The following is a 13,086-nucleotide window of genomic DNA, read 5'->3' on the forward strand; positions in this document are numbered from 1 at the left end:
TAACTTTCAAATAAAAATAAATAAATCTTAAAAATTTTTCCTTTGTTTTCTGAGAAAGGAAAAGTTGAAAGAATACAAGAAAAATACAAGAATACAAGAAAAAACAAACAACTACTTCAGCGCAGGTGTGTGAGACACTGCTTGGGGTAATGTGCATGCTCTGAGGACTGGTAGGTTCAGTCCAGTTGAGGCACTGCACACCCAGGAAGCAGCAGTGAGGGCTGGAGCAGACAGGCTCCCGCCGCAGGCAGAGCACCTGGGGTGGCTTCCCTGCTCCTGGCGTCGGCCCAGGCCCAGCCCCAGCTTTCTAAGGTATCTGGGATTGATCCAGCCACTGTGTGAGCCCTTTTCCAAATGTGTCATCTACATATCTAGTAGCAGTCAAATATTTTACAATTATCTGTCTCGTGTGTTCCCGATCAAAAACACAATGTAATAATGAAAATATAAAACAGAGAATGCAAAGATTCTAGATATTTAAGAATAAAAACCACACAGACATGTTTTAAAGAAGCTGTTTTCATTCTTTTTTTAGATTACAACACACATACAATAAAGTGAATTTTATCAAAATACAGCACATTTCTTCTACTATATTCATAAAAATCAATTCCTATGTAAATAGTACTGGAAATCAACTAAAATGAGTTAAAATTTACAAAGAGTTGTTAAAGGGTTTCAATCAAAATTATTAAAACTATACAGTACAATAACCAATTGACAACATATTGAAAGAAGTGCAATATTTGAATTCACATATTTTCAAAAGTGCTGCCTATTCACTTGGACTAGCAACTGTGGGACACGAGTCCAAATGACTCTTGCAGAAATAACGCAGGTGGGTGTTTTATCACTAGTACTATAAGAATCTTTATCAAATCAGAGTTAAAGAAAAGCATAACATATTAAAAATCCCCATATTCTCTTCTTTTTAGTAATTAAAAATGAGTTGCAAGAACTGAATATTGCTCTAATGACTAGCCTCATCTGAAACATTTATTGGTCTTCTATGGCACTTTTGCTGGTCCAAATAACCATGCATTAAATCTTATCATTCCACGTGACTCAAATTTTATTTGATTATGTAGAAGAAAAACAATTAATGGTTTGGAAAATAAAAATAAACCTATATCATCAAATGTTTGTTACAGTAACTAGGAACAAAGGCAGTTGGTGGTAAAACATTATGACACCGATACACTTAAGGAACCCTTTCCAGACTCGGAAGTGTTGAGTTCACATTGACCATGACCTGGAGGAACAGCCCTTCCCTGGCAGCCCGCGGCCCGCCCTCAGCCCCAGCGCTCCACAGCAGCTCTCCCTGTGCCAGTTGCCCAAGCTTGCTTTGGTTTCCTAGCTCCACGCATGCTCCACGTCTCCTCCTACTTCACCAAGGCAATGCAAGGCCGAATGAAAATCAAAAGGCTTTCCTAAACCTCAGACTGCGTTATAGCTAACACAGTTTTAAACTGGCCATTTTAGTTTCACTTGCTGTTTAAAATAAAAATTATAAATTACATTTAAATGGAGTACTATTATAAAACAGATTACAAGTACCACCATTTACAAACAAACAAAAAAAGTGAGGGGGATTTCCATAGCACAAAAAATGCATGGACATGCATCCACAGTAGAGTTAAAAAATTTCCTCTAAAAAAATTAAAAATGGAATCACCAGTAACAAAGGTACAGTCGATGGCTGTGACAACAGACTGTAGAGCTCATAACACGTTATTGTCTTTTCCACTTCTTTAAAAAGACATTACACAATTATTGCATTATTCTATCAATAAAGAAGTTGACAGATACCTTTTGTTTTTTTCATTCTTTACTTCCAGACTTACAGGAAATAATTTTTTAATCTGGCCTTGGAAAGTGAACCCACCAGCACAACCTTCACCTACCCACTCTTCAATTCAATACGCACATAGCAAAAGCCGACACTTCAAAGCTCTGCCCACGTCAAAAAACATCAATACCAGTTGAATAAAAATAAGGGCATAAAGCTATGAGATAGATAGCTCTGCCATCTAGCTCTGGGCTACAATCAAGGCTAACTATTGCCTTGCAAACAGTTCAGTCATGTATGAAATTCAAAAATAAAACTACAATCTATACAAAAACAATTATAGGTTTGTTTTTGTAGCCTTGATTGCTATGTTTAAAAACCTAACTGTCATTTTTATATGGTATGAATCCAACAGTCTTTGTGTTCTGTACAGTGGTTCTTTCCCTCTAACCACAAGCTCCATTAGTTCATGAATGTACAAACTGGAACATAATTGCGGTTCTTTGTGTATAAAAATAGTCAAGCTCTCCACGTCCCCTGTGAGCATCTTCCAGTCACTCTCGCCAGCTTCCCCCTTTCTCCGCACTGCTTACGAGGAAACTTCGCGTATAATGAGGAGTTCCACCGGATTCTGGAAGGTTTTAAGCAAAGACACTGCCTGTCCATGTTCAATGTTGATAAAACTGTAGCCATTAGCCTAAAAGAAAAGAGGGAAAATGTTAAAAATATTTCACAGTAATTTATTTGCTCTACTGCACTTCAATTTCTGACAGGTAGTTCACAAACATGGGAGAAAGTAACAGTTACGTTGGAATTTACACAAACACACAGGCTCACGGACCCTACCCCATTCCTGTGGAAATAAGACCTTGGAAGCTGCAGCTTAAGACTTTGCATTTTGTTCATATGTTCAGACAAATTTTATGGGACACCCCACTGTTAGTAAATATGTCTCTAATTCCCTATCAGACATGGTACTCTGTGTGCGTGTGCATTCGTGCCCGAAGTAGCCTGGACTCACCAGGACAGGCCAGCCTTCTGTATGCCTTTTCAGACCAAGATCACAGGACCTGCATATAACGCTAACATTACTGAGGGGTTACTCTGTACATACAGATCTGAGTGTTTCATATGAATTGAACTGCTTTTTCAAAAATTTAAAAAGTAATACTTTTAAAAAATTGACTTTTATTTGAAAGGTCAAGTTACAGAGAGAAGAGACAGGGGGAGATCTTACACTTGTTGCTTCCTTCCCCAAATGACCACAGCGGCCAAAGCTGAGCTGATTCCAGGCCAGACCACAGAGCTTCCTCAGGTGTCACACATGAGGGAAAGGTCCCAAGAACATGAGCAGTCCTTTGCTGCCTTCCCAGGCCATAAGCAGGATGCTGACACTTTATATGGAGGCTTAGCTTACTACGCCACTGCACCTGACCTAAATGCCTTGATTTTTATAACACTCAAAGAATAATGTTTCATCTTCTTTTAGGAAGAAAAAAAAAAAAAAAATCCAGGCATGGGGCGGCAAAGCAACTTAGCTCTAAAAGCGCAACAACAGATTCCCAAGTGGGTCAGGAAAAGTTAAGTGTGTAAATGAGCGTGTGTGTGTGGAGGGGAGGGAAGCAGGGTGGGAACACATCAAAAGCTGAAGACAACGTGGCAGGCTTGGCGTGATAGCCTAGCGCCTGCATCCTCGCTCCGCATCCACTGGGATCCCACATGGGTGCCCGTTCATTTCCCTGCTGCTCTGCTTCCCAGCCAGCTCCCCCGACTGTGGGCCTGGGAGGGCACTGCAGGATAGCCCAATGCCTTGGGACCCTGCACCCATGTGGCAGACCTGGAGGAGACCCCAGACTCCTGGCTTCAGACTGACTCAGCTCTGGTCATTTTGGTCACTTGCGCAGTGAACCAACAGACACAGGATCTTTCTGTTTCTCCTTCTCTCTGTAAATCTGTCCTTCCAATAAAAAAAAAAAATCTTTATTAGAAAAAAAAAGAGAAAAACAGACAGACAGACAACATAGCAAAATAGGGGTAACTGGTGGCCAAGAAAAAAAGGGTGTATATAGGTATTTGTCTAGTCTTGCACTTTTAAGTTTGAAATAATTCTAAAAGTTTAAAAAATGATATATATAAACATTTTAAAATTATGACATGTGACTCCCTAAATTATGTTTTTGTTTAAAAACTGGAGCAGCCTATTGGAGTATAGTTTCAGTTACTAAATTTTAATAGCTCTATCATAATTTTTGGTTTGGGGATTATTTTTCTTTTAAAGGTTCACTTACTTTTATTTAAGAGGCAGATTTATAGAAAGAGTAGAAATACAGAAGTCTTCCACTTGCTGGTTCACTCCCAAATGACCAGAACGGCGAGACCTGAGTCGATCCAAAGCCAGAGCAGAGCTTCTTTGGAGTTTCCTACACGGGTGCATGGGCCCCAGGACTAGAACCCTTTTCCACTGCTTTCACAGGCAACAGACAGGAAGGTGGACTGAAAGCGGAGCAGGTGGGACTCAAGCCAGCCCCCAGTGGGGATGCTGGTGCTGCAGTCTGAGGATCAGCCTGCAAAGCCACGGTCTGCAGCACTGGCATTTCATATATGTGCTAGTTCCAGTCCCGCTTGCTCCACTTCAGATCTAGCCCCCTGCTGCTGTGGCCTGGGACAGCAGCAGAAGATGGCCCAAGTGCTTGGGTTCCTGCATCTATGTGGGAGACCTGGAAGAAACTCCTGGTTTCTGTGGTCATTTAGGGGAGTAAACCAGCAGAGGGAAGGTCTCTCATTCCTTGCAAACAAATTTAAAAAATAAATCTCTTTAAGAAATGCCTGTGTTGGAATACTGGCTCTAACTCGTGCACTTGAGTCCCTGTCGACTATTTCAGTAACTTGAATTGAGTTCTCCCTCCTGACTTGTGACCTGGGTCAGCCCCAGCTGCTGCAGGCACCTCAAGGAATGACCTATTACCAACAGATGGGAGCTCTGTCTCTTTGCCTTTCAAATTAAGAATAATAATTTAAAAAAGAGTAAGAAAGATTAATACCTAAATGAATAACAACAGTGCAGGCAGAGAGAGAGAACAGTAGCTGTGTTTCTCTAAGGCCTGTCTTCTAAATCAGAGCTACACTGCAGAAGTCCAGACAGAATGAGTATTTGATGAACACTGGAAGAGAGGGCACAGGTTAAAATAAAAATATCTTAATTACCTGAATAATCTTATCACCTGGTTGCAGTAATTTCGATGCTGGTCCTTCAGGCTGTACTCTTGTTACAAATATACCCTTGAGAAACAACAAAAAACAGGATGCATAAATAACAGAGTACTACAGAGCAATTTTATTTTCACACCATGTAAATACCTGAAAGATATTCAGATATTCTCACAATTCTTCAATATTGCTGAAAATCTAATTACTTAATCTTTTGACCTCTCCTGCCCTTTTCAAGATGTATTTATGTGTGCTCTGAAGACAGAGTTAATTTCTTGGTTCGTTCTCCACACGGCCACTGCAGCCAGAGCTACGCCAGGCCAAAGCCGCGAGGCACATGCTTCTTGCAGGTGACCCCTTTGGGCACACGGGTCCAAGGCCTTTCCCAGGCCAGAATCACGTGTTGCACTGGAAGCAGAACAGCTATGTGGTGTTGTCTTTGCTCCCGGGAGCCTAATTTGTGCACCAGAGGCTGGGTGCCAACATAATTGTTTTTTAGTGCCAGTCATATTCTGACTTGAAAAAGCTGAGACAGTTCCATGTGTTGGCTGCTCTATTTTGGTTCAGTTCCTTGCTATGGTGTCTGGGAAAGCAGTGAAAGAGGGTTCAAGTGTTTAGGGCCCCTGCCACCCTCTTGGGATACCAGGACACCAGGATGAAGTCTTGGGCTCCAGGCTTCAGCCTCACCCTACCCTGACAGTTTCAGCCATTTGGAGAGTAAATCAGCAAATGGAAGAATTCTTTCTTCATCGCTTCCTCTATATTATTCTTTTAAATAAATTAATGTTAAAAAAAGAAAATTATGGAATTATTTTCACAGAGATTGAAAATTAAGAAGTGTCTGGGGCCAGAACGTGGCCTGTGCAGCCAGCCTCTTCTGTGGTGACCAGTTCTGACCCAGCTCCCTGGTAACGGATCTGAGAACAGGGGAAGATGGTCCAAGTGCCTAGACACCTGCTGCCACACAGGAGTCCTGGCAGGAGCTCCTGGCCACTGTGCCCATCTGGGGAGTGAGTTAACACAGGGAAAAATCTGTAGCCCTCACTTTCAAATATTGTTTTTTAAAAGAAAGAAAATTAAAAAGTACTTGATATTATCTTGAACATTTAAAAATTTTGGTTACATTTTCTCCCTCAATTAGAATGAATTGATCAGGTATCAAAAAAAAATACAAAGGGAAATTTAAAAAGATGGTATATAACCAGATTTACAGAAGCATCTGTTTGAGTCACTTAAACACAACAGCTACTGAACTGATAAACAAAGCTTACATCGTCATCAGGCTTGAATGGGTTTCCTCTACCTCCAACACCGCCTGAAATGCTAAATCCGAGTTCTGGATCCTTTTCAATTCTTATTCGAATCTGAGTTAATATGAAAATAAAGAATGCTGTCATTATTATTTCAAAAAAGTTACAATATAATATTCATATTTAAATATTGGTGAATTAAATTAAAACAAACATGTAGGTATTCATCAAAAATAAACATTTGGGCAGATGAAATGACACACCACCACAAATACTATGTTAATGAGTTAGTGAGTTAAAGACACAGCTGGGTTATAAAGCATAGCTCCTATTTCATTGCTAATCAGAGAATTAATACTGACCCTATTTTTAGATAGGATGGATTCCAATGACATCACAAAACCTGAGTGTTATCAGCTTACACTGTGAAATATCTAAATCAAACACTATCTCTGTCTAATGACTGTTTTGTAATGCATCTAAACCATCCACTGGTGTTTTGGGGATACTGACTCTTCATTTTCTAAAATTGTTCACATAATTCAAATAGGTTGGGATTTTAAAATATGATCAATTGTAGTTATTACAATCTAACTATAAAAATGGTATAAAAGCTAAACTTTTCCCAGATTACTTCTTTTTATCACTCAGCCAAGACAAAGCTTCTAATATTACTGATGATTTCATCAATAAGCCATCAAGATATATGAACGTTCTATGACTTTTAAAGTACTTTTTAAGATTAAATATTCAGGGCTCGGCGGCGTGGCCTAGTGGCTAAGGTCCTCGCCTTGATCCCATGTGGCCACTGGTTCTGATCCCGGCAGCTCCACTTCCTCTCTGTCTCTCCTCCTCTCAGTATATCTGACTTTGTAATAAAAATAAAATAAATCTTAAAAAAAAAAAAGATTAAATATTCAGGGGCTGGCACCATGGCTCAACAGGTTAATCCTCCACCTTCAAGCACCAGCACCCTATATGGGTACCAGTTCGTGTCCTGGTTACTCCACTTCCCATACAGCTGCCTGTGGCCTGGGACGGCCCAAACCCTTGGGACCCTGCACCTACGTGGGAGACCGGAAAAAGCTTCTGGCTTCTGGCTTTGGATCGGCTCAGCCTTGGCCATTGTGGCCATCTGGAGAGTGAACCAGTGGATGGAAGAATTTCATTGTCTCTCCTTCTCTCTGTAAATCTGCCTTTCAAGTAAAAATAAATAAACCCTTAAAAAAAGACTAAATATCCAAAGACCAGTAATCCAACAGATTTCCAAAATCAGTGGACTAAATAAGCCTGTGGCACAGAACATTTCATTTCTGCTTAGTGACCTACTTTCTACATTCATAAAGGTCTGACTACTACAGTATTATCAATCAGTTCTAGAAAAGCAATCTTACACACAAAAAAGGGGCAGAACCCATCCAGAAATATTAACTCCCATGACAATGATCTGTGAAGTTTAGCATCATATTAACTTAACTAAAACTTTAAAAATGACAAAACCTATTGAAATCCTAGAATTATTCTAATAATTAAATAACCTATAGAAATACATGACAAGCTCAGTCTCATATTTCAAACAGTCTTAATTATTCTTACCTCTTGCTTTGCCAGTTCATGGCCTGGTCTAGCAGAACAATGGGGCTGTATGTATGGAGGCTGGTGGGCCACTTTCAGCATCAAGTAATCAATTAGTTGTTCTCTAGAGGGATGCCTTGCCACAGATGCCTGAGGGGGGTGATGTATTTGACTATAATTGGCCTGAGGCCTGAGAGGCTGGCCCATCTGTCCATTACTCAAAGGCATCTAAGAAAAACATGAAGTATCTTAAAATGACCAATAACAATATCTTATTACAAATATTTGGATTTCTTTTTCTTAGAGCATAATAAAAGCACTAAGTTTTAATATCTAAATTACACAACGCCACGCCAATTAGTATTTTTCTCTAATTTCAAACCTTAAAAGAAAGAAGATTTTGTTGTTTTCATTCTAAACATCCTCATGTGTTGGTTGATATTCACTCTTTTAAGCTTCTAAATGAAAAACTATCATAATTATATTTTAAATTATTATTAGATATAAACGTTTCTATCTTTTTACGGCAAGCGTTAAAATGATAGTGTTTAGAACTTTCAAAATTTCAGTAAGCATCGTATCTTTCCTCATATTAAAGTTAATCAAATACACATTCATGCAAGTATATCCATTGGTTTTTCTTTAAATAATTTTGTGGTACTCTTTTCCCTAACTTGCATTTATCTTTCCGTATTTCTTTTTTTTTCCCCCGGGTTTAACAAGCCAATTCAATCATCTACGCAGCAGAAAATTTTTTATTCCTCATATGTGTGCTTGTATACTGGCAATTTAAAAATTTAATAATATAAATTCCAGAATGAAATGAAATGAAAGAAAATGCATACTTTTAGAGTCTTTTTCACTGCTATACTTGAGGATTTAGTACAAAATTGTACTTGGAGACTTTATGATAGAGCAAAGCCACTATATGACAGGTCCTGTATGGATGAGGAAGGAAAAACAAGTGCCATGTTATCCCTAGAAACTACATGTAAGCACTTGATCGGCCAGGAGTGATGAGCTGTGCTGCCGCTTTACTGCACGCAGTTCTGCAGACACTCCTCGCTTTCCTGTTTGTGTTACTACGCGCAGGTCCAGTGTCTTCCAAGAAAAATCCGGAAGAGGATTGTTACTGACCTGAGCCTCCTTCACACCTGGACATTTGGCCTTTCCTGAATCAAGGTTAACCACACACATGAACTATGTTAAGATATGAGTAGCAGATGGCTCAGAATATTAAAAAGCATAGAATACACTCGGTAATCAAACCACACAATGCTTATGACTGAAAAACCTGGAAAACGGAGCCTAAATTAAAAAAAAGCACAAACAAAGCAAACCTGTATAATTTAGGTATTAGATGCCCGGATATCTACTCACAAGGTAAGTAACTATGCTTCATAATTATACTTGGTGATATTAGAGGCATGGGGTTGGTAAACAAAATGAGAAAAAGAGCTGACTGAAAACAGCAATGAATTAGCTAACAGAAAATCTACCTCCAAATGAACACTTTTTTGGGGGGGGCCGCTACAGCCATCTTCTATTATACATACAAAATCCTTCAAGATGATTTCTAACTACATTTGAACATTTGATAAGAGTAAAAAATCTTAGAATGAAGAATTTAAGGCAAATTCAGTATCAGTTTTCGAAATAAGTTTACTAGCAGGAATGCCAACAGGCTCATGATTTGAGCCAGTGGGTAGTACTACAGAATCCAAATGCAGAGACTTGTCAAATAAAAACCAAGAGAAAAACAGCCAAACTGCTTGGTTTCTGAATTAAAAATCTTACTATTAATCATTCTGAGAAAACGCTAAAAGAAAAAAAAGTGTTATCATTTAAAGCACAAATGGTAGCTCTAGTTCAAAAGCTACAAAACACAGTAAACTCACAGACACTACTTCATTTATCTCCTGAGCACCTACTTTTATCAAGCTGTCTGGAAGAACATCTTTGTGACTAAGTGTAGCTGAAGAGTAGTTCTGCTGTCCTGAAATGAATGTGTCATCTTGGCAAGGGTCTCCTGGGCTGGATGTCTGGGGATGGTTCACATGAGGGGAAATAAAAGATTAGATGCGAAACCAAAATGATGACATTTAGAGATTATGAAAAACATAATGCTGGAGCGTGTAAGGATGAAGTCCTAGAGCCAACATGACTGTCCCCACGGCCACCGCAGCCCCTGGGACTTCTTCCAAAGGCCAGGGCCTCACGCTTCTCTTCAGTGTGAAGGAAATGACACGTATTGTTGCCTACTTCCCACTAATGGACACACAGAAAACAAATCCTGCATGTTCCATTTTAATTACACAACTCTTAACACATTTTAAGAGATAAATCCAGTTATTAATCAAAGATAAAGGTCTCAAAGAGCATCTTAAATACTGCTGATGAGCACTACAATTATTTTTTGGGTAAAAAAAAATAATCACTGTTCTTTTACTAGTCCAGTACCACATGTGATTCTTTAGTTAGCACCAATAGATTTATGGTTCTCTGAAACTTGCTTTAGCTTAGTTCTGTCACATTATTTTAAAAGCACTGATTTGCAGAAATGCTTCTAAAATTAACAATTCATAACTTCGTACTCCAAACAATATTTTCACAATTTTACCTTACTGAAAATTTTAGATGAAACAGACTCAATCTCATTATCTCTGAATATTTCCCATAAGAAAAGCACATCTATATTTTTCACCTTTCATTTAGATCTGAGAATATCTAAACTGTAATAAACAGACCGAGATAAACAAATTATTTTAAAAACAGCATATAACTAGCAACATAGAAATGAAAATTGTTGTGTAGAAAAAAACCCTGAAATCTACTTCATTATGATACATTACAGAAAACACACAAATTTATATCTTAAAAATGATATTTGCAATAGGTTTACATTGAATCTCTCTTTGAAGTCAGTAGCTAGTTCAAACCATGGCTTAGCATTTTTGGATATGGCATCTAATTTTGTATGTATTTGCAATGAATATTTTTCTTCATAAGATATACTTCTAAATTATATAAGCTAACTTAACTTGCAGCTTGAAACTTTAACCCAATCCTGATAATAAAATTATTTTCATCTACTGTTAATTTAATAAAAATCATACGAAGTGTTACTCTAACAGACTCTGGAAGGGCAAGATGTGTGGCGAAGGGTTAAACTGTCGGTTAGGCAGGAACACAGCCATGTTAAGAGTCCCCAGGATGGAATCTCTTTTCTGCTACTGAGCCAGATTCCTTCTGGAACCCTGGGGAAGAATAGATGATGGCTCTGGCCTCTGGCTCCCCGCACACCTGTGTGGTACACAAACTCAGACACAGTTTCTAGCTTCTGGTTCCTAATTACGGTCTGATCGAGCCCTGGCTAGTAATGGGCATTTGGAGAAGAAGAGAATGAAACCACAGCTGGAAGATGTTTATATGAGTCACTATGTCACTTTGTGTTTTAAATAAATAAACTGCAACAGAAGAGAACTCAGTACTAGGCAACAAAGGATAGCGTTGAGTTAGGTTAGATGACAGCCAGCACATTAAAATCAGGGGACTGTTCCTATCCTAGACCACAAAAGAGCAAAATTAGCAATGCAGAGACTTCATAGTTTGTGAAAAAATGAAAGTTTATTTCTGAGTAATAAAAGTTTAAAACCTTTTAAAAACTGATTCTTCACAACATGCGCTTTCTGATTTTTTATAACAATGAACTTTTTAAAGACCCCCCACATACTTAAAAATGGGTGGGGCACATGACACACAGGAAAAAGTAAAGACCTGGAAGCAAGCAGACTCAGTAATTGTGGCTTAAGCTTGCTAAGCTGCCACTATGGTACCTGCAGCTACAGCCCCACATCCTAGCGCTCCACTTCTGATCTAGCTTCCTCCTGATGTGCCGGATGAAGCAGTGGAAGATGGCCCAAGTGTTGGACCTATGCCACCCACATGTTAAAGCTCTTGGCACTCGCCTGGCCCAATCAATTGTGGCCATTTGGACAGAGAAACAGTTGATGGAAGATCCTTCTCCTTTTCAAATAATTAAACAAACCATTAAAAAAAAGGAGGTGGGGGGAAATTTTGCTACAACACTAAGCGAGAGTTGATCAGCTCTTTTCTCTGCCATTCTAACCCACCTAACCTTAATTTCATTAAAACAATTAGCCTCTGTTTACTACCAAGGACTATGATGAAATGTTGCTTCCTCACGGGTACTGACTAGCATGTCTGACCACACTCACGAGCTATGATTAGTTCCAGGTAATGTTGGAGCTGTAGCTGCAATCTTACCTAATCAGGTAAGAATATCCCTTCCTGGAACAACTCTGCAGATTAAATATGGCAGAGCCTCAAAACCCTCAACTGGGGGGAGGGGAGCGGGGAAGCTATTCCTACTAGTAAAAAAAAAAAAAAGCCCTATAGAAGACTAACAGTTTTTAAAAATCTCTTAGGTAACTATTCATACTGATAATCTCTTTTTGCATAAACAGGAAAACAACATTAGCTTATTGAGCAAAGAAAATGAAATGTTAGACTAAATGAGTGCTCAAAAGTTTGAGAACTAAGCCATGGAAGAACAAATAGGAAATTAAGATTTTTTAATCCAAAGTAATAAAATTTCTTCTAGAGTCACTAAGACATTTAACTTTGGAGTTTTCTCTCCTACATGATAAAAGTATTGGTCTACTATAGATACTCACTCGAAAAATGTGCCCACCAGAACCTCTTCCGTCTGCAACACTCAAGGCAAGACTGCCCTGGCTGCCATGCAGATCCCTAGAGCTGCCATAGTGCAGACTGCTCACAGCAGTCAAATTGGAATTAAAGGACCGTGACAGCATGCTCTGAATGAAGAGGGGACAGATTTACAGAGATTAGTGTAGCATGCAAAATCCACAAGACATGTTATATACGTAGACTTCCTTACAGGCACTTCCAATACAACAAAGAAATTTCATGCAATGTTGAATGCGTCCAGTCACACAGAGAGTGGCCAGAGCCACTGAGAGAAATTGGGCACCAGTCACCAGTTATTTACATGACAACACACACAAACACATACATTACATATAAACTATTCACGTGTTTAAGAACCAGAGAAGAGTTTACAAATACACAGAGATTTTAATCATGCTATTATTTCCTAACACATTGTTTCAGAAGACAGAAACTGAAACCAAATATGTATTTATCTCTATGGCTATGCCCAAACTGACTTCTAAATATTAAAATGAATTTCTAGAGAACCTCATGATTTGTACAGAAATA

The 13,086-nt window shown here is 38.8% G+C and overlaps 1 protein-coding gene across 9 annotated transcripts in view; it reads right to left on the reverse strand.

Annotated features, from left to right (window-relative positions):
• Positions 1-501: 501 nt before the first annotated feature.
• The window catches only part of ERBIN (erbb2 interacting protein), a 96,316-nt gene continuing 83,731 nt past the window's right edge, over positions 502-13,086 (reverse strand). For 2 of the 9 annotated variants that reach the window (XM_058680170.1, XM_058680171.1), the window contains exons 22-27: positions 12,519-12,662; positions 9,753-9,863; positions 7,843-8,049; positions 6,268-6,360; positions 4,994-5,068; positions 2,369-2,486 (exon numbers count right to left, since the gene is read on the reverse strand). In XM_058680170.1, the coding sequence (XP_058536153.1) occupies positions 2,379-2,486; positions 4,994-5,068; positions 6,268-6,360; positions 7,843-8,049; positions 9,753-9,863; positions 12,519-12,662 (738 nt within the window). In that variant the 3' untranslated portion in view covers positions 2,369-2,378. Of the gene's footprint in view, positions 2,487-4,993; positions 5,069-6,267; positions 6,361-7,842; positions 8,050-9,752; positions 9,864-12,518; positions 12,663-13,086 lie in introns of all 9 variants that reach the window. The other 7 variants (XM_058680172.1, XM_058680176.1, XM_058680173.1 and 4 more) reach the window with 7 other exon arrangements.

Source organism: Ochotona princeps, chromosome 23 (genome assembly GCF_030435755.1).
Source record: "Ochotona princeps isolate mOchPri1 chromosome 23, mOchPri1.hap1, whole genome shotgun sequence".
Lineage (NCBI taxonomy): Eukaryota > Metazoa > Chordata > Mammalia > Lagomorpha > Ochotonidae > Ochotona > Ochotona princeps.